General features: G+C 38.4%; 1 protein-coding gene across 3 annotated transcripts in view; it reads right to left on the bottom strand.

The window, feature by feature from the left end:
* Nucleotides 1–18,969, bottom strand: part of PDE7B (phosphodiesterase 7B) — a 2,106,446-nt gene that overhangs the window by 176,415 nt on the left and 1,911,062 nt on the right. For all 3 annotated transcript variants that reach the window (XM_044076350.1, XM_044076357.1, XM_044076343.1), the window contains one exon: nt 3,567–3,663. In XM_044076350.1, coding sequence (XP_043932285.1) covers nt 3,567–3,663 — 97 coding nt within the window. The remainder of the gene's footprint in view (nt 1–3,566; nt 3,664–18,969) is intronic.

Here is an 18,969-nt window from a genome sequence, read left to right as displayed (position 1 = left end):
CTGGGTGGGGACAGAATACAAGTACAGAGTTGCTTATAAGGGGACCCCAACAAAAAAAGCAGGTAGGTACACAAAAGTTAATAAATCAGGACTGCATTCTGGAAGTGGGATGTGATACATGTGAATAGAAGCATGCTGGCTGGAGATAAGGGACAGTAGCATTAAATGTGGCAGTATCTATCCTGCTATGGAAATACATGTGTTGGACAATAAAGGCTACTAGATATATTCAGCGATATTACAGTTCATAGGTTCATAGGTTCAACTAGGCTATCTGCCCTAGGGAATTTATAGGCCTAGCCAGAATGTGTTTGGCTTTCGCCACCCATTTTAAATTAATTTTGCTATGCCCTTTTTCGAGGTTAGTATACTGTGCCTCTGTCTAACAGTGACACAGAAGTGATACCTGGGTTAAACCTACGATCTCCCGTCCACTCATCAAGATTCCTCTTGAAGAGAGTCAATGAGGGACTCTGCCTAACCTGGACTGGGATTTTATTCCAGAGTGAAGGGAGCCTCTGGGTTATGAATCTGTCCCTCCAGCATGTCCTATGTATTTCAGTGCTGAGGTTCAAGTCTTTCGAGCGCATAGCTCGATGGGATTTGGATTTTCTGAGGTGCAGCATGTCCATTAATTCCGGGTTGGACATGGCTTTATACGTCAGGCACAGATCGCCCCTGAACAGGCGGTATGCCACTGAGTAGAGCTGGAGTTTCTTTAACCGGGCAGCATATGGCATCTGTTTGAGCCCTTTGATCCTCTTGGTGAGGTACTTTTGGGGTCTTTCCAGTTGCTGCAGGTGTCTGGTAAGGTACATCCCAAAGGGGCATTGTACTCAATTATGGGCCTGATGAGGGATGAGTAAAGAGGCACGATGACCTCCCCTGATCTAGATGTGAATCTCTTCATGATTAGGTGGGCTATATAAAATGTTTTTCTAACCACTTTGGCCACGTGGTTGTCAAATGAGAGACTGCTATCAACTTGGGTCCCCAGGTCTCTAATTACTTCTTCTGTACTTAATGGATTACCACCTATGTGGTAATTTGTGGGCACTTTGTTTTTGCCAAAGGGGATGACTACACACTTGAGGCCATGGCTCTTGTCTATATATACATGACCCCTTGCTATCATTTCAGTGTCCCTGTCTGGTTGCTGCTTTTACTGATGATTCAAGCATCTCCTCACATAACTTTGAGGTTTAAGCCACAGTATCAGCCACAACAGACTATCTGTATTATGGACAGGGCTGCTGAAACTCATCCAGCTCTAAACACACTTTGTAGACAACCTTCAGTGATTATGTGTAGGCCAGGAGGTCCTCTGTAAAGAAGGAAAACAGAACAGATGTTCACAATCAGTAGCAGACTGAAAGAATATGCAAATCAAGCCACCATAAAATGTTGCAGACATTTCATCGTATGAAGGGACTTATAAGAGATCGCTACATGGCCTTGTCACCACCATAAAACATAGTCATCAAAGTGCGTTGAGACACTTTTCTCAGTAATAACAGCCACTTGTTCAGCAAATGTTGCTGTGCAGTACCTGATGCATCTGTGTCTGAAGCACAGCTCTCCACACCATCAAACCAAGGAAAACTTCAGTCATGATCCACAGAAATACAGCACATATATAGCTACATGTTGTATGCATGTCACATAACAAGGCCATGCATTTGTTCACCATAATTTTTTTGTATGCGTAATGGACGAAACTTCACAGTTTGATTCTCATCTGGCATTCCTTCTGTGTGGAGTGTACATGTCCTCCTTGTGTTTGCATGCGTTTTCTCCATGTGCACTGGTTTCTTCCCACACTGCAGGGACATGGAGTAGGTGGACTTGGGACTCTCAGTTGTACATAGGTGTGAGTGTTTGCATGTGTGACATGAAGAAAGACCTGGCAAACTACTTATTTTTCCCCGTTTGTATTATAAATGCTGCAGACAGCAATGGCTGTACATCTGAGTCACTCTAGGCATACATGTATATGTCTGATGAGCCACCACTCTAGTAATGCCAACATACATGGTCATGGAATAATATACCAACACACACAGCAAGACATAGGTGTACAGAATACATGAGTTGGGGAAATTAAGAAAACATTACTGTGAGGATAAACTACAGTCCAGTTAGCTTGACTTCCAGAGTAGAAAAATTACAGAAAAACTTCTGAAGAGCAGATTCAGTCAGAACTTTCAGCACACCAGCATGGATTCACAACACCAAGGTCACATAGTTGTAAGGTAGAGATGAGTTATCTTGTACAAACTCAGTAAGGCTGGGTATGTGCCTTACATACATTTTATCAAAACATTTAATATGGTACAGTACACTAGATTAATAAATAACCTGAATTGCTAGTGAGTAGGTTACAGCATTATAAACTGGGAGAAAGAGTTGACTGCATAAATGTAATGGCAAATGTTGTCTACACTTTGGAAAAGTCCTCTTAAGAGAATGTAAAAGTAATATTGAATGATGTAACACTTCTGAAATTTCTTCTTGGAAGACAAAAGCTCTCTAAGTAAACAAGCCACATTCAACAGTTTCACCATAGAAGGTTTCCTTATGTTACTTTGCTGTTTTCTATTCTGCCTACAATAAGACTGACGAAATTGCCTTTGGAAAAGGCTTATTACACGTGATTGTCTGAACTTTACAAACAGAGGTGCAGTAAGTAGACATTCTTAGCTTTATTTCACTTCAGATGTGGAGCTGATAAATACAAACTGCTATGTTCCTCCAGGAAGGAGACATTTCATACCTATAACCGATCACAGCCTGAGTCTTTACTGAAGTCTGTTCAACTCCTTTACTTTGGTACAGCATCGTATGTTAGTGCACGGTTATTAAAGTAGTAGGGAGGTGAAAACACTGCAGTAATAACACCACATTCAAAGTTTTTCATACTGTAAGCAGCACCTCCTCTATACTTCATTTAATTTCTTTTCTGACATCTGTTGGAACCAGTAATCTACGTCTTAGTGATGGAGTCCTTAATAATAGCTGTATATGAAAATAAGTTCTATGGTTTACTATTATTACCTAAATGTGTATACTTAAATTTTGCATAGCACTTAAAAAGCCAACAATGTGCTTAGTTTTGACCATGATATGTGCCATTAATTCACCCTTATATTTTGTATAGGATGGCTGTATTATTTGTATAATTAAAGGGCTATTCCATTTCTGTGGGCCAGATATGTGCCAATTTGTTCTGCTTGTGGTTCAGCGTCAGTACATTGTCTGACTCAGAGAGCAGCAACTTTCAAACAGAAACAACTGAACTGCCATAAGAATAAGATACAGTACGTCAACTGGAAATGATTGCTTATTTCCTGTTTATCATTTTCCCCTTTCTTATACTTCATTACCATTCATTTCCATGGGAAGGTCACCATGCCCTTAACTGATGTATTGGCAGGTTGCTTGGAATCAGTACATCTGCTTTCAAAATAAATGTCATTACGTATTAGCATAAAGGAGTTCATATCCAGATAATGCAGTGGTACAAAACGTACAGAACAAAAAGAAACACAGTACACAAGGCTGCTGACCTTGCTTATAGAATTCCTCACAGACCCTTTCACTCCATTGCTTGCTCATCTCCCAGAGACGACAGGGATTGCAGATGTCTGCACACTTCAGTGCTATCTGAAAAAATGCAACAAGAAAAGAAGGCTTTCAGGAAATGCTCAAACTTCTGTATGATGTATTTCTGTAGCAGTTAATATGCAAAGATAGAACATCTCAGTAGTTAACAGAAAATGATTTTCATTAGCTAGATCATCAAACAAGTGTTCTGCTTATTTAAATCTCACAATTGTATCTGTAGGTAAAGCAGAGGAGGGGGTCAGTGTTTAACCATCTCACCATATCATGCAAAGATAGTATAAAACACATGCCAGCATTAATTTTTCAGTCTGGGCAGGGGCAGAATCCCTGCCTACCTGTCTCTTTTGTATATAGCACAGCCTCCTGTCTGCTTTTCCATATGTACACTGACTTTGCTTGGTTTTAGCTTGCTTGAGATGTTATAGCCTTTAATGCATTCCTTGCTGCTTATTTAAGCATTTTGTGATGGCCTAATACTTGGGTAATAGATGTATTCTGACATGACCGGCAGTGGAGAAGGAACATTCCTTACATGTATGCTTTCATAAATCATAAGTGGTCACTTTTTTCATGGTCCAGGTCACTGTGGGACTATATAAGTGACAGGAGTGAAGGGAGGAAACTGCTGCATAGGGGTGCAGGGCAGAAATGTTTAGTCTTTTGTGTCTACATATTTTTATGAATTCCAGATATCACCATTTACTCAAGTATGCATGTGTAGAACTTAAGGTAAGGGATTTGTGCTGATGTATGACCTAATAAATGTTTTGTTTAGCCTCATATATATTTTGATAAAACATAGTAGACTGGACTTCTTCCATTGCTTCTCTCTCTCTCTCTCTCTCTCTATCTACATACACACACATATATATATATATATATATATATATATATATATATATATATATATATATATATATATATATATATATATATATATATATATATATATATATATATATATATATATATATATATATATATATATATGAGGCTATGTCAAATGTTCGAACTCTAAAAAGTGTGAACACTAAGACACAGAGCAAAACAGTTTAAATCAAGGAATTTGAAAGCGCAGCATCTCAAATCAATGAGTCAAAAAAATGTTTTTTGCAGGGGAGAAAGCCTCTCTGCACCCCACACCCTTTGCTACTTAAATATACCAACTTTGATATCACACTACAGTGGGAAGGGGCAAGTAACCCGATTCTCACTGTATGATCTTGCACAATCAAACACCAGCAAAGTTCTAAAAGCTGCAGCTGATATTTCAAGCTCTCAAACACTTGAGTTCAAGTGCTTGAAGGGAACATACATATGCATATATATCTATATATATCTATATCTATCTATATATATATATATATATATATATATATATATATATATATATGGGTCTACTTCATTTAACTGAAAATACACTTCACTGAAAATGAAATCAGTGGGATCACTTCACTGAAAGCCCACTTCACTGAAAACTCATTTGACTAAAACTCATTTAGTTGAAAGTTATATATGGCATTTTCCCCACTGTAGTGCGATCCTGGAGTTAGTATATATATTAAGGGTGTGTGTGGGAGGCTTACTATATACATAATAAAGCAGTGAAAAGCCAAGTATACTTTTTTATGCTTTGATATACTTATGGTATATATACACAGCTATAGATTTTATGTATAATTACTGACATCTGTACATTTTCCTTCTTATGTCTTCTTCCTCTTATATTTTCCTTTTTTTTTGAGATTTTCCATTTGAAATTTCAGTTTACCAATAGATTTGCCCTTATTAATGTTCTCTGCTCCTTGTTCTTGATATTTGTAATCTTCATACTGCACTGCTCTTTACCTGTTGTCCATTTTTCTTACTTTCAAAGCTTGTCTTTTTAGTTTGATTTGTAGTGGTTATAGTTTAATTGACTTACAGCATTGACTATAATGGACAGTACTATTTTTGTTTCATTCATTTTTTTGTAATTTTTGTACTGAATTATCTTGTATCCGTTTTATGTTATTGCAAAAAAAAGTCTTTTGGCTTTTCCCGGTTAGGGGTCACCACAGTGGAACTCCGGTCCGCTCATGACTGGCAGTGGATTTTTACGGTGCCGAGTTGTCAGCCCAACGTCCAGCCTTTAAGGAAAGCACGCTCATTCACGCTCGCACCTACCTGCATGTCTTTAGCGTAACTCGACCATCGGGAGGACATGCAGACTCCATACAGAAGGTGCTCCAGCCGAGAATCGAACGGGAGAACTTCTTGCTGTGAGGCAACAATGCTAACCGCTGCACCACCATGGACGATTTATGTTATTGCAATTACTCTTTAAAAAAAAAAAAACCTCTGCAATCTAGGCCTTGACAATTCCTCTCTATTCTGGTTTTCTAATTACCTGTCTAACAGATTCCATGCAGTAAAATGTCTCATCCTTTCTCCCTGTTGCAGTAGGGGTCGCACAAGCATCCTTACTGGGACCTATCCTGTTCAGCATCTTTTTTAGTGACCGTGATCTGGCCAGTAAGAATGTTACCTTAGTACAGTATCTAGACTTTTCTACCATTGTCTGCTCAGCAAACAGCATTGATTCTCTACAAAAGCTACCCACGATTCCTTCACTTCTATAGAAAACTGGTTTACTACCACCTAGCTATTCCTAAACCCAGACAAAATGAATTCTCTTTACTCCCAAACACTTCACAATAAAAAGTATCCTTTACTATTACCTTTTCCAACAATACCAAAACAGAACTTGTTACACAAACCAAATTACTAGGAGTTTACACAGAGGAAGAACTAAAGTTTGACTTCCACATTCAATATAAAGTGAAAAAAACACAAACCAAAGCTAAGGACTTGCTATAGGCCAAAAGACTATCTATCTAGCATTGCAGAATGTCATATCACAACTACCCTCCTACTACCTGCTCTCCTCTACTCAGCAACAACACAGACAAATGTCCAATTAACTCAACTAAACACATGTGAGCACTGCTGTAACAAGGTTGCAAAATGTGCAGCCAATATCCCCATGCATGACATTACCCTCTGGCCCCCAGACACCTCCAGTGGTTTGAACTACTTCACTAGCTCAAGCACTCCCATCTCTACCATCCAGAATCTAGTAAACAAACCAAATGACTGTCCATCTCTAGCCAACCTTGTGCAACCTTACAACCCACCCAGAATCTTGCATTATTCTTACAAAGACCTCCTGCATATATCAAAGCCTAATAATTATGCAGGCTCTTCCCTCTGCTCCCATCAAGTACCAAAAACCTGGAACCATATTCCCCCTAACAATAAGACAGGACTGCTTGCTAAAGTCATTCAAATTACAGCTAAAGTCTGACTTATTCCACTCCTGGCTCTGGAAATGTGCTACACCTGATAAGCACATAACTCCTCTACAACCTCATCACTGCTCAGCTCCTCTGCAACCTCCTCACTGCTCAGCTCCTCTGCATCCTCTTCATTGCTCAACACTCTCTATATCCTACTGCTACCATTCGCACCTTACTGCACCCTCACTCTCTTCTCCCTTTTGTTATACTTCTTCACCCTCAACTGGCATTGTCTTCTATTTCTCAACTACAGCTGTCTCACCATTACACTGCTTGTAAGGCATAGTGCTTTCTGTTAAATAGCAACAATATGGCTGTTTGTATACCGTACCAAATTTGAAATGCAGTTCCCCATCTTTTGAAACATGTTGCAAAGACTACTGAATATTATTACTTTTTAAATGTTAGAGTTACTCTGTCTATTACTGTTGTTTGCACATTGGAGCCTTTCTCTCCAGGCTTCTGCTGAAAATGGCTCCTGTGCCGAGTTGGACTTTCCTGGTAAACAAAAAATCAATAAATAACAATAAATAAAAATTATGTTTTGTGAATACCACTGTGAAATGGGTCTTAGCAAAATGGTGCCTGGGACAGCCCACTTACTCATTAACAAATAAAATAACTAAAATAAAATAAAGAAACACATTTTGAGTCTCTACTCATTGCAGTGCCATTTATAAACCTGTAGCTGAAACTCACGTGTCCTTATTGCACCTACATGCTTACGCACATCATATTGTGTAAGTATATTCAACTGAGCCTACCTGAAATTCAATAATTCAGATTTGAACTGAAGTGCTAACTAGCTAGATTTCAGTCTGCAGTTTATACTTATCACATTATCAACCTTCAGTAAGGCGTGTTACATTTAAACACAGAACACCGTTCTCTGTAGAATTTGACTGTATAACAGACCTTTGCATAATGACTGCATGTACAGCGGTTCCCTGTATCAGACGTTATTAAAGGAATGCTCTGATGAGCACAACCCCTGATCACAGTGCAGTTGCTGCCCTCATCAGACCTACCACAAGGCTTGTTTTATCTTTTTAAAACTGATCATTAGCTTCAGGACTTACTTTGTAACCTTAAAACTTGAAGCTTGTTGCTGGTTTGCGATATGGCATCTGTATAGGAGAGTATGTTGACGTAAAATGACACATTACAAAGATTATGTGGGCTTGTGGTCCATTCAGGTCAATAGGGCTTCATTAAAATGTGTTGGTATCTTATGATGACATACTGAAAGAAGAATGTATCAGCATGATTAGCATACCTTCCAAGTCATGTTGTTAACTAAATCATTTTATTGGTATGTAGTCATATTGAGTTATGCAATGGTGTATTTCACATGATCTTTGTAATTCTCTTCCATATTTGGTGTAGGGGTATCAGCAAACTGGCTTGGAGCTTCAGGAATTTACTTTAAAATTTTATAAAGGTTATCCTGAAGCTGCCTCTTGGTTTTAAAAGACAAAATAGGTATTGTGAATATGATGAATGCAGTTACCTCAGCATGTGTCTGACTAAGTGGCATGCTCAGAGTTACAGAGTAGGCAAATGGAGGCTGAGGGAATGAAACCCTGGACAACAGGAAGCAGCTTGTTAACAGCGCATAACCTTAATTCTTTGATCCAGTTGCCAAATTTGGTTACGTTTTTACTCGGGGTGAAGCCTGAGTGATGTAAAAAAATGTTAAGCGAGGAAATATAAAATCACATACAAATGAACATCAGTTGTTGTTCCTATACCTTAAGTTTGTCTGTTTTTATTTTATATTTGTTTTAATATTAAATTATTTCCTGTATTGATGTGGTAGCAGTAGTAGAAGACAAAAGCACCTTTTTAAAGTAGTGCTTTTGACAAGTGTTCATTTTTAAAATGTGGTTCATTGTTAATAGGTGTTCAGCATATGTTTTGTCTTTCATATTTAGCAAACTGTTGAAGTTGACAGTAGTAAATATTTTAGATTATATGATAAGTAACCAATGGAACTATCATGGAGTCCTATTCCATTGATGTTTTTTTGGTGAACTCCACACCATTGACTTTCCTTAAAAATATAGGCAATGTTTTGGAAGAATGCAAGTCCTGCTCTACCACCTGCATAGGGAACTGTGCCTCCGTAGCACTATATTTCTATACATGCTAAGTTCAAGATCGCACAACAGAAGAGAAAAGGGAAAACTTGCATGGAAAACTTTCATATCTCCACTCTTCTCTGATTTCATACAAACACACTGCTATCTGTCAACCCTAAATGGACTAAAAATTATTGATATAGTTACAGTCGACCAACAGGTAAACTGACCAAAGAGAGTGGATCTATGTTTTAAAATAAGATTTGATGGTCTTATGTTGTTTGCCTGTGTACCACGACTGTGCAGATTCCTGCTTATTTTATTTAAATCCATTACATTTCCGCTGTAAGGTAGAAGTCATTTCAGGTGCCTGTTTTTCAAGGGGTGGTGGCTAAAATTATATTATGACCAAATTAAGCAAATGTTTAGAATTCATTATTTCTTTGTCTTTGAAATGCAGCTGATTTTTGATAAATACTACAAGACACTATTTTGTTTTGCATTATTCTGTAGCAAAAAAAAAAAAAAATGCAGGAGCATCACAGCAATGATAGAGCCAACAACACTTTTTTTCATCTCCCAGTTATTGATGAGTAAAACACAAATGCTGCCAGGTTTCACAACTGCCATCCGACAGGCTTGGATAATCATATGGCTAGATCCTCCCCATGGGGTCCACTAAATGAGAGGGCTTCTCTTAAGCCCATATTAAAATCCGTAGATAGACTTCCATGATGTAGATATCAATTACTTTCAGACAACAGTTTTTCACTGTGTCTGTGTCTGTCATACCACACTGATGTCAGTATGTTTATTTAGAAGATATGATTGTTTTATAACTATTTGTTGTGTTTCAGATGCCAATGTTTGGGGTTGCATATTTAAAGTATTTTAATACTATATTATTAGTGTGCTTTATTATACCTGTATATTTGATGTTACACTCTAATATTTAGGTTTGCCCTTTTTGCTATTATGCGTCTGTATGAGTGGTTCTTTTAAGTAAAGCAATTCTTAAGTGTGAACTGATTTATCACACACTATATAAAGTTATATTCTCATTATTTAGGTTTTAATATCAGAAACATGGTTTTATTTTTTTCATAGAAAGTTAATTATGTGCAATATTTATAATATATAGAAATACAGTATTCATTTAGGTCTTTTATTAAATAGTTTATAAGGGTTTCTTTTTGAGTATATTAGGCATAATTATTTATATGAAGAAGTGTCACTCTATGCTTTATTTTATGCATATGTGACTTTTATTCGCTATATTTTAATAAGATGTACATGCAATTATCTGCTTGTTGTATATGATATATAGTCTGTCTTATTATTTTAACACAGTTTTTACATCATAATTAGTCATAGACTATATAAGGAGTGGTTAACAGTATGGTGTTTTTTGGTCTGATGAAGCAAATGTGAAAGTGCTCACCTGTGCACACCATTAAAGTGTTTCGTCTTTTAACGCTGACTATGTTCATTTGTTATTGAGTACCGTTATATTACTGCATGGTTGCCTCCACCATAAGTTTCTTATACATATATATATATATATATATATATATATATATATATATATATATATATATATATATATATATATATATACACACACACACACACACACATATATATATATATATATATATATATATATATATACATACATATACACATATATATATATATATATATATATATATATATATATATACATATATATATATATATATATATATATATATATATATATATATATATATATGCACATACATACACACAGGTACGTATATGTGTATACAAAAACAGAACTAAAATCATTGAGAATTTCAACTGCAGCACCAACTCTGTTGTTTATGCTGCGATTTGCTCTACCTGCAGCAGTTTTTACATTGTTAAAACTGACAGAAGACTAGCAGACAGAGCTAAAGAACATCTGTTAGTCATCAAACACCGGAGCCCCTCCAAAGCGCTAGCAACACATAGCACAAAATGCACCCACTTCTCCGGCTTTATTTTCCTTGACAGGGCCACCCCCTTCTTTAGAGATACCGATAACCTCCTCCGAGTCAGGGAACTCAATTTTCAGCTGCTTCTTCAAGCAGACATTTCCCTAGCCCTCACTGATCATATTAACATCAAATGTGCCCTGAAGTGGTTCAAATGAACCACTGCACCACCTGTCTGCCAACACAGCTATCATTATTTCTTCTACTTTAGGGTCCACTTCTTTAAGCTACCTAGCTCTCAACTTAGGTACTAAACATTGGTACACTTTACCTACCCCTTTAGCTCCACCTGTATCTCAAACACATAACTTTACCTCTACCACTGCTCAGCACAGTGTTAGCTCTATCTCACCTTTGGTATTTGTCTTACACTTTTACACTTCCCTAATCAACAAACAGCACCACCTATGTTTGAACCTTGGTAAATACTATGTTAAATAATTTGTTTAACCTTTTTATTGGTTACTGTAACTTTTTTCATTGCTCACTGTATCTATTTATAGCTCCGCAACTATACTGTACTATATTTTCTGAAGAAGTTCCATAAATAAAAGGAATGAAAGGACTCAAAATACACTGGTGCAGAGTGCTCTGCCTTGGATGCCATGCGGATTCTGATTTCTGCAGTTTTTTACTTCTTTTTTCTCCAGCTCGATATATGTGTATATACATATATACCTATATATATCTACACACACAGCGGATATAAAAAGTGAACACACCCCTGTTAAAATGCCAGGTTTTTGTGATATAAAATATGAGACCACAATAAATCATTTCAACACTTTTCTCAACTTTAATGTGACCTATAACCTGTACAATTCAATTGAAAAACAAACAAATCTGTTAGGGAAAAAATATAAAAAATAAAAAATGCACAATAAGCTGGTTCCATAAATGTGCACACCCTTAAACTAATACTTTGTTGAAGCACCTTTTGATTTAATTACAGCATTCAGTCTTCTTGGGTAGGAGTCTATCAGCATGGCACATCTTGACTTGGCAATATTTGCCCACTCTTCCTTGCAAAAGTGCTCCAAATCTGTCAGATTGTGAGAGCATCTCTTATGCACAGGCCTCTTCAGGTCACCCCCACAGATTTTCATTGGATGTAGGTCTGGGCTGTGGCTGGGCCATTCCAAAACTTTAATTTTCTTCTGGTGAAGCCATTCTTTTGTTGATTTGGATGTATGCTTGGGGTCATAGTCATGTTGAAAGGTGAAATTCCTCTTCATCTTCAGCTTTCTAACAGATGCCTGAAGGTTTTGGGCCAAAAGGGACTGATATTCGGAACTGTTCATAGTTCTGTCCACCTTGACTAAAGCCCCAGTTTCAGCTGAGGAAAAGCAATCCCTGAGGAAAAGCAATCCCAAAGCATGATACAGCCACCACCATGCTTCACCATGAGGATGGTGTTTTTTAGGCGATGCAAAGTGTTGTTTTTACGCCAAACATACCTTTTGGAATTGTGGCCAGAAAGTTCAACCTTGGTCTCATCAGAGCATAACACATTTTCCCATATGCTTTTGGGAGACTTGATGTATTTTTTCCAAATATTAGCCGGGCCGTCTTGTTTTTCTGTGTAAGAAAAGGTTTCCGTCTTGCAATCCTACCTCATAGCCCACACATATGGAGAATACGGGAGATTGTTGTCAAATGTAGTATACAACCAGTACTTGCCAGAAATTCCTGCAACTCCTTCAGTGTTGCGTAGGTCTCTTGGCAGCCTCCCTGACCAGTTATCATCTTGCCTTTTCATCAATTTTGGAGGGACATCCAGTTCTTTGCAACATCATTGTTGTCCCATATTTTCTCCACTTTTTGATGACTGTCTTCACTGTGTTCCATTGTCTATCCAATGCTGTGGAATTTTTTTTATACCCTTCTCCTGACTGACACCTTTCAACAATGAGATCCCTTTCATGCTTTGTATATATATACACACACACACACACACACACACACACACACACACACACACACACACACACACACACACACACACACACACACACACACACACACACACACACACACACACACACACACACACACACACACACACACACACACACCAACTCTGAACTTGCACACACTCAGACAAGAGGGAGAACGTTAGGGAAATACAACACTCACCTTCTAGCTCTCCTCTGCTATGACAGGCCAGTGTTAATCTTCTAGGTTCAGTGTTCAGAGAACACTGACCAACTGACAGATGACAAACAATAGTGCTCCCCCCATGACATCACTGAAACAGGACATCTTTGCAAAAAAGGCAGGTTGTAGCAGCATTTAGGTTACACCATATAATGTTTACACTAGAAAAAACTATCTGCAGTGCAGTAGGACACAACTTGCACAGGTAAGGAACCTTTATTTTGACTACAGATACAAGATGTATCTGAATAATTTTAAGGCAGATCTGAGTAGAATGAAAAAAGTGTGCTTCCTAGTTTAAATAATTGATCTTGCCCCTGCATGTAAAGGTGTTTCTCCTGTAGTAACACTATCCCACAATTAATTTTTTTCAGCTATTCAAAAATCCTTGTTCTATTAATCAGGGAATTCTATTCCATGTATCATTCTATCCTTAGAATTCAAATCCCACCTCAATTTTTAGAGACTCTGTCAAAATCTTCTCTCTGCATAAGTTATGTTATTTTCTCCTTGGCCTGCTTTATTTTTTAGTAACCCTAAGTTTTCTCAGCCTACCTATCTCTGTATGTTCAAAATCTAAGAAACTGATCTTTTTGCTTTCCCACTTCATAATAAATTGTCTTAACACGTACAGCTATTTGAAAACTATATATAAAATACTTCCCTCCAAGACAGAGAACAATTGCCTTTAATAAGGCTGGCGTGCCTTATGTCTGGGCTCAAGCAAGCTTGTTTCGCAACTGGAAAAAAAAGATATGTACATCTTTCGTCCATCACAGAATGAACACAACTTTCAGAATACATGAGATACTTGTAGTGTCTAAAGTTTACACACTTCTGTTCCTTTCTAAGGAGTCATAGGTTCATAATTTACTAGGCTAGTGGCACAAGAGCCTTTACAAGCCTAACCAATAATACCCAGTATATGACAATATTATATCCTAATTCCCCAGATATAGGATGGGGTAGTATCAGGGTAGTGGGTCTTTGGGTGTTGGAGCCTTGAATCATTTTACAGACTACCTCTGTCCATAAGGGACATGGGCAGTACCCCAGGAGTGAATTTATGGTTCCCCATCCATTTATCCAAAAATTTTTTTTTAAGAGAGTGAGGTACTGGCTTTTTTATGAAGATGGGAAGTTTATTCCTTGGACAAGGTAGCCTTTGGGATAGAAATCTGACTCTCCATTAAGTTCTGTTAGAGTCACAAATAAGGGTCAGGTCTATGGAATGTGTAACCCTTGTATAATTTTTCTTGTGAATATGTGACATTTTCATCAGAGCTGGATCAGAAAATGCCTTGTAGGTCAGGAATAATTCTCCTCTCAATAAACTATACAAAATGGAATAAAGGGATAAGGCCCTTGTAGTTGGTCTAAATAAGACACATGTCTTATGCTTTGTATTTTTTTCAGTGAGAAACCTCTGGAGCCACTGCAACTGGTGTAAGTGCCTGGTACGGTGCATGCAGAAAGGAGCACTGTACTCGATTATAGGCCTGATGATGGCTGAGTACAATGGCACTATGACTTACTTTGATCTTGATGCCATGCCTTTACTTATAAGTTGAACCACACAGAAAGATTTCCTCTCTACTGTAGCTACCTGGTGGTCAGAAGTCCCTCACCACTGGGTCTATGTTTAGGGGTGTGCTGTCAATATTATAATTTGCAGAGATATCTGATTTACCAAAGGGTATGATTATGCATTTTTAGTATTTAGTCTCAGACCATGGTTTTGGCACCAGTTGTTTGTCATTATTAGGCCTGTTTCTAGGATGTCAACATCATTTGGGGATTCAATGACTGCTCCCAGCTTACAGTTATCTGCAAACTTGGTGAGCTAGAGGTCCCCAACACTGGCCTTCACTTCAGAGAAGTACATACCATACAGGAGGGGTCCCAACACTGAGCCCTGTGGGACACCGCTAGTAGCAGGTTTCTTATCAGAAGTAGATTCACCTGTCCAGACAACATGTGTTCTGTCAATGACCCAGTTGGCTCTCCAGCTGATGATGAAGGGGTTTATGACTAACTCACTAAGCTTATCTATGATCCCCAAGTGGAGGGGGGGTTGTGTTAATAGCATTGGCCAGGTCTAGATAAGTGGTGTGTACAGTTTTACCCTCATCCATGGCTCTAGTGACTTTCTTGAAGAAGGCCGTCAGATTGAGGATCTAAGATCACCCTTTGAGAAAGCCAAATTGGGTCTAGCCCAGTATTTGGAGAGTTTCTATGCCATTATTGATCATGTCCATTATAATTCTCTCCATGGCTTTGCAAATAAGACTGATCAAGCGTATCGGTCTGTAGTTCCCTTGGTCAGCTCATGGGCCCCCCTTGTGCAGAGGCACGACTGTTGCAGTCCTCCATTCCTCTGGGACAAAGCCCATCCAGTGACTGTGGTTAAAGAGGGTTTCTATTGGCCCTGATAGATTCTGTTTTAAGCTATTTAAGAAGCATCCTGAAATTTGTCAGGACTTATGTAGGCTGTGTTTTTGGCTTTAGCGAGAACAGTAAGGACTTGTTCCCTCGTAATGACCGGTAGGGGGATGGTTGAGGGTATCTCTTTGATAAGGTAGTCGTGAGTGATTTTGTTGTGTTGGAGGATGTAACAACTTGGTACTGCCTAGAAAAGGCACTATGGAGATAGATAAAATTTTCCCAGTGTTCAGAAGTGATGACAAGTGTAAATCATATTTGGAAAAGCATTGTGGTTTGTCGATCATGTCTTCCTAGCCTAACAGATATTGGATCCCCTTGTTGTGACACCAGAAACTCAGTCATACCTCCCAACCATGCTGAATTACTCAGTTTTTACTGAGTTTTGGGGTTCAAATGAAGGTGTGCCATGCTTCCCGAGTGGCACCCCTTCATTTCTTTTGTTTTTTAATTTTTGCGCTGTTAGAGCTGATGTCATCACGTGCGCAATGACATCAGCTCTGTCAGGGCTACCAGCCTGTCAGAATTGAGCTCAAGGAGCTCACGCATTTCCGGCTGACCTGGCTACTCAAAAACGGTTGCTGTTACAGCACTAGTATGGAGTACTATGTGGGGAAATCAGACTAACAGTAGCAAATGGTTGCTGTTACAGAACGGCAACAAACAGTTTCAGAGAAGGGTGTGTGTGGATCGGACCTGTGGTGGACTGAAGACTCCAGGCAAGTTAAGAAACTAACATTCAGAGAAGTAAGTGTGTGTGTGTGTGTGTGTGTGTGTGTGTGTGTGTGTGTGTGTGTGTGTGTGTGTGTGTGTGTGTGTGTGTGTGTGTGTGTGTGTGTGTGTCCATGTGTGTCTGTGTGTGTGTGAAAATGCTCCCCATTTAATACATCTGGTGGCTAGAGGCACTCAGGCTCAAACCCTGGGTACAGGGTAAAAAGAGCCTAAAGTCTCTAGCCACCACCACTTGTGAGCTTTGCCCAGGTTTTTTGTGCTAAGAGTTGAGAGCTATGGTGAGAACTGAATTTGTATTCCCCCATTATTGGCTTTGTTTGTCCAGGTTTTTTGTGCTAAGAGGTTGAGAGCTATGGTGAGAAGTGAGAACTGAATTTGTATTCCCCAATTATTGGCTTTGTTTGTCCAGGTTTTTTGTGCTAAGAGATTGAGAGTTATTGTGAGATGAGAAGTGAGAAATGAATTCACTAAATGATAGCCATTAAGTTTCAGTCTTCCTATTTGTCAGGAAGCTGCTGATTTGGCATAGTGGTATGTTGCTCTGACTGTAGTGCATAGGGTCCTGGGTTCAAAACTTGCCAGTGAAATGTATGGTGGCAACACAACATTGTATTCTAGCAACTTAACAAAATTATACAAGCAATGTTTAAAATGTGTCCCTGGTTTTTGATCTTTTGTCCCCCCACCCCCAAAAAATTAAATTGAAAATAAGTGCGAGAAGCTGTGCAAGATGACTATGGCTTACACTACTGTCATTCTATTTATAGTGTGGGTGTGGAAGTAGACTTTCATGATGGAAATGTTCTTAACTGTGCAGTTTTGTCATTATTGGTTCATGCATTTTGTTTTATTGCCTACAGTACAGCCGATTGGAAAAATGTTCAAACAATAAATTTAAAATGCACTCTGTCTAACAAGTGTGCTGTATTATACAAGGAATATAACTTAATAAAGTCAGGAAGGTGTTTCAAAGAAAAGAGCACATGTGTGTTTCTTGTTTTGTGTGAAAGGGGCCAATGATTTGAAAACAGCCGAAAGGTAATCTTTATCCACCACTGGCCAGATGCATTTTCTTTGGATGTAGTGTGGGTTTCAATGCTGTTTCAATGAATGCGAGTTTCAAGGGCAGAGATGTTTTAATGCCAAGTCTATTTTCATTGTGAGACAGTATTGCTTTGTTTACCAGATGTTTATTAGTGTTTGTGCATTGTGCTGTAAAATGTAAAAATAAAATACAAATAATCATTGTAGAAGTAAAACAGTATGCACACATTAGTGTTTATGGTACATGGGGTGAAATAACCAGGTAATGGGGCATTGGAATGGCTGCAGGGGGACTCTGGTGCCATATTTTTGTTGTCTGTTCTTCAGTTTGCATTTGAAAGTTAGTACCCCACAATTCCACAGGAGTGGGTGGGGTTACGTAAATGTGTATGCAAATTAGATGTTAATCAGCGTACAGATTTGTACCTATTTTCATGGGCCTTGTCCAGATTTATGATGTTTCCAGGTTGAGAGGTATGAACTCAGCCAATTGTTAAAGTCAATCATTTTTGCTGGTACTGTGGCATTATCACTGTTGAAGGTAGGATACTATTCAAGGCTAGATTCATTCCTGCCTGGGACACATATTCAGAGAGCTCCAGCATGTCTCTCTTCATGTAGTCCAATGAGGTACATCTTAGGTTATTTATGCTTACATGGACTATGACCATGTCATACTGGTACTTGTGGTTTAAAGACCTAAGTGCATGAGTGATCTGGTGGACCCTGGCACCAGACAGACAGCTCACTGTGATCTTCTCCTTGTTTTGCCTTGTAAGCGGGACATCAGTATTTTTTACAATGGAATCTCCAATAACAGGAATGTTTGGCTGCATGGTGTGTTGCCTTATGGGTTTGGAAGAGGGGCTACTATGATTTTTCAGAGTTATCTGTTGTGTGAGGTACTGTCTTTTTTGAGTGTGCGCAGGGCCACTGAGAGATACTTTTAGGAGGAGATTACATGTGAGTAGCTCTGCATATGTGGGTCTATGTGTTTGTTCCTTAGACTTGGTAGTGAGTGTTTTGGATGTAATTCTAACAACCTGGTTTGCATTTTTCATGTGTGTGTGAAAGCTTTGCTTCCAATGACATTGTGTATCTACATCTGTCACACATCGGAAACATAAACTAACCAAACTAACCAAATTAAATGGTTGTTAGTGAACATGAGGAAGTTACTACACTGCCTCAGGCTGTCCATATCTACCAGGCGAGAAACAGAGATGACAGGGAATCACCTATCCATTATACCAGATCCTTAGTAGATGGAAAGGAATAGGAGAGAGTAACTTAAAGGTCTAAGTGAGAGTGTTTAGTAGCATACTGTTAGATGACCTACAAAAAGGCAGAATTCCTGCAGTATCAGGAATCCTTGGAAATAAGTTCACAAACCCTGATAAACATTCACAAATACTGAAAAAAGTATGCAAATGTAGGAGAACTTCTATGGACTTCTACGGACACCAGAAAACTTTAAAAAACTTAATAAATATTTTGGCAAACTCAAGAGAACTTTGGCAAACTCAGAACAGC

The sequence above is a fragment of the Protopterus annectens genome, chromosome 1.part1, assembly GCF_019279795.1.
Source record: "Protopterus annectens isolate FY-2018-M chromosome 1.part1, PAN1.0, whole genome shotgun sequence".
Taxonomy (NCBI): domain Eukaryota; kingdom Metazoa; phylum Chordata; order Ceratodontiformes; family Protopteridae; genus Protopterus; species Protopterus annectens.
The sequence above is the reverse complement of the archived record's forward strand: the minus strand, read 5'-3'. Positions and strand labels throughout refer to the sequence as shown.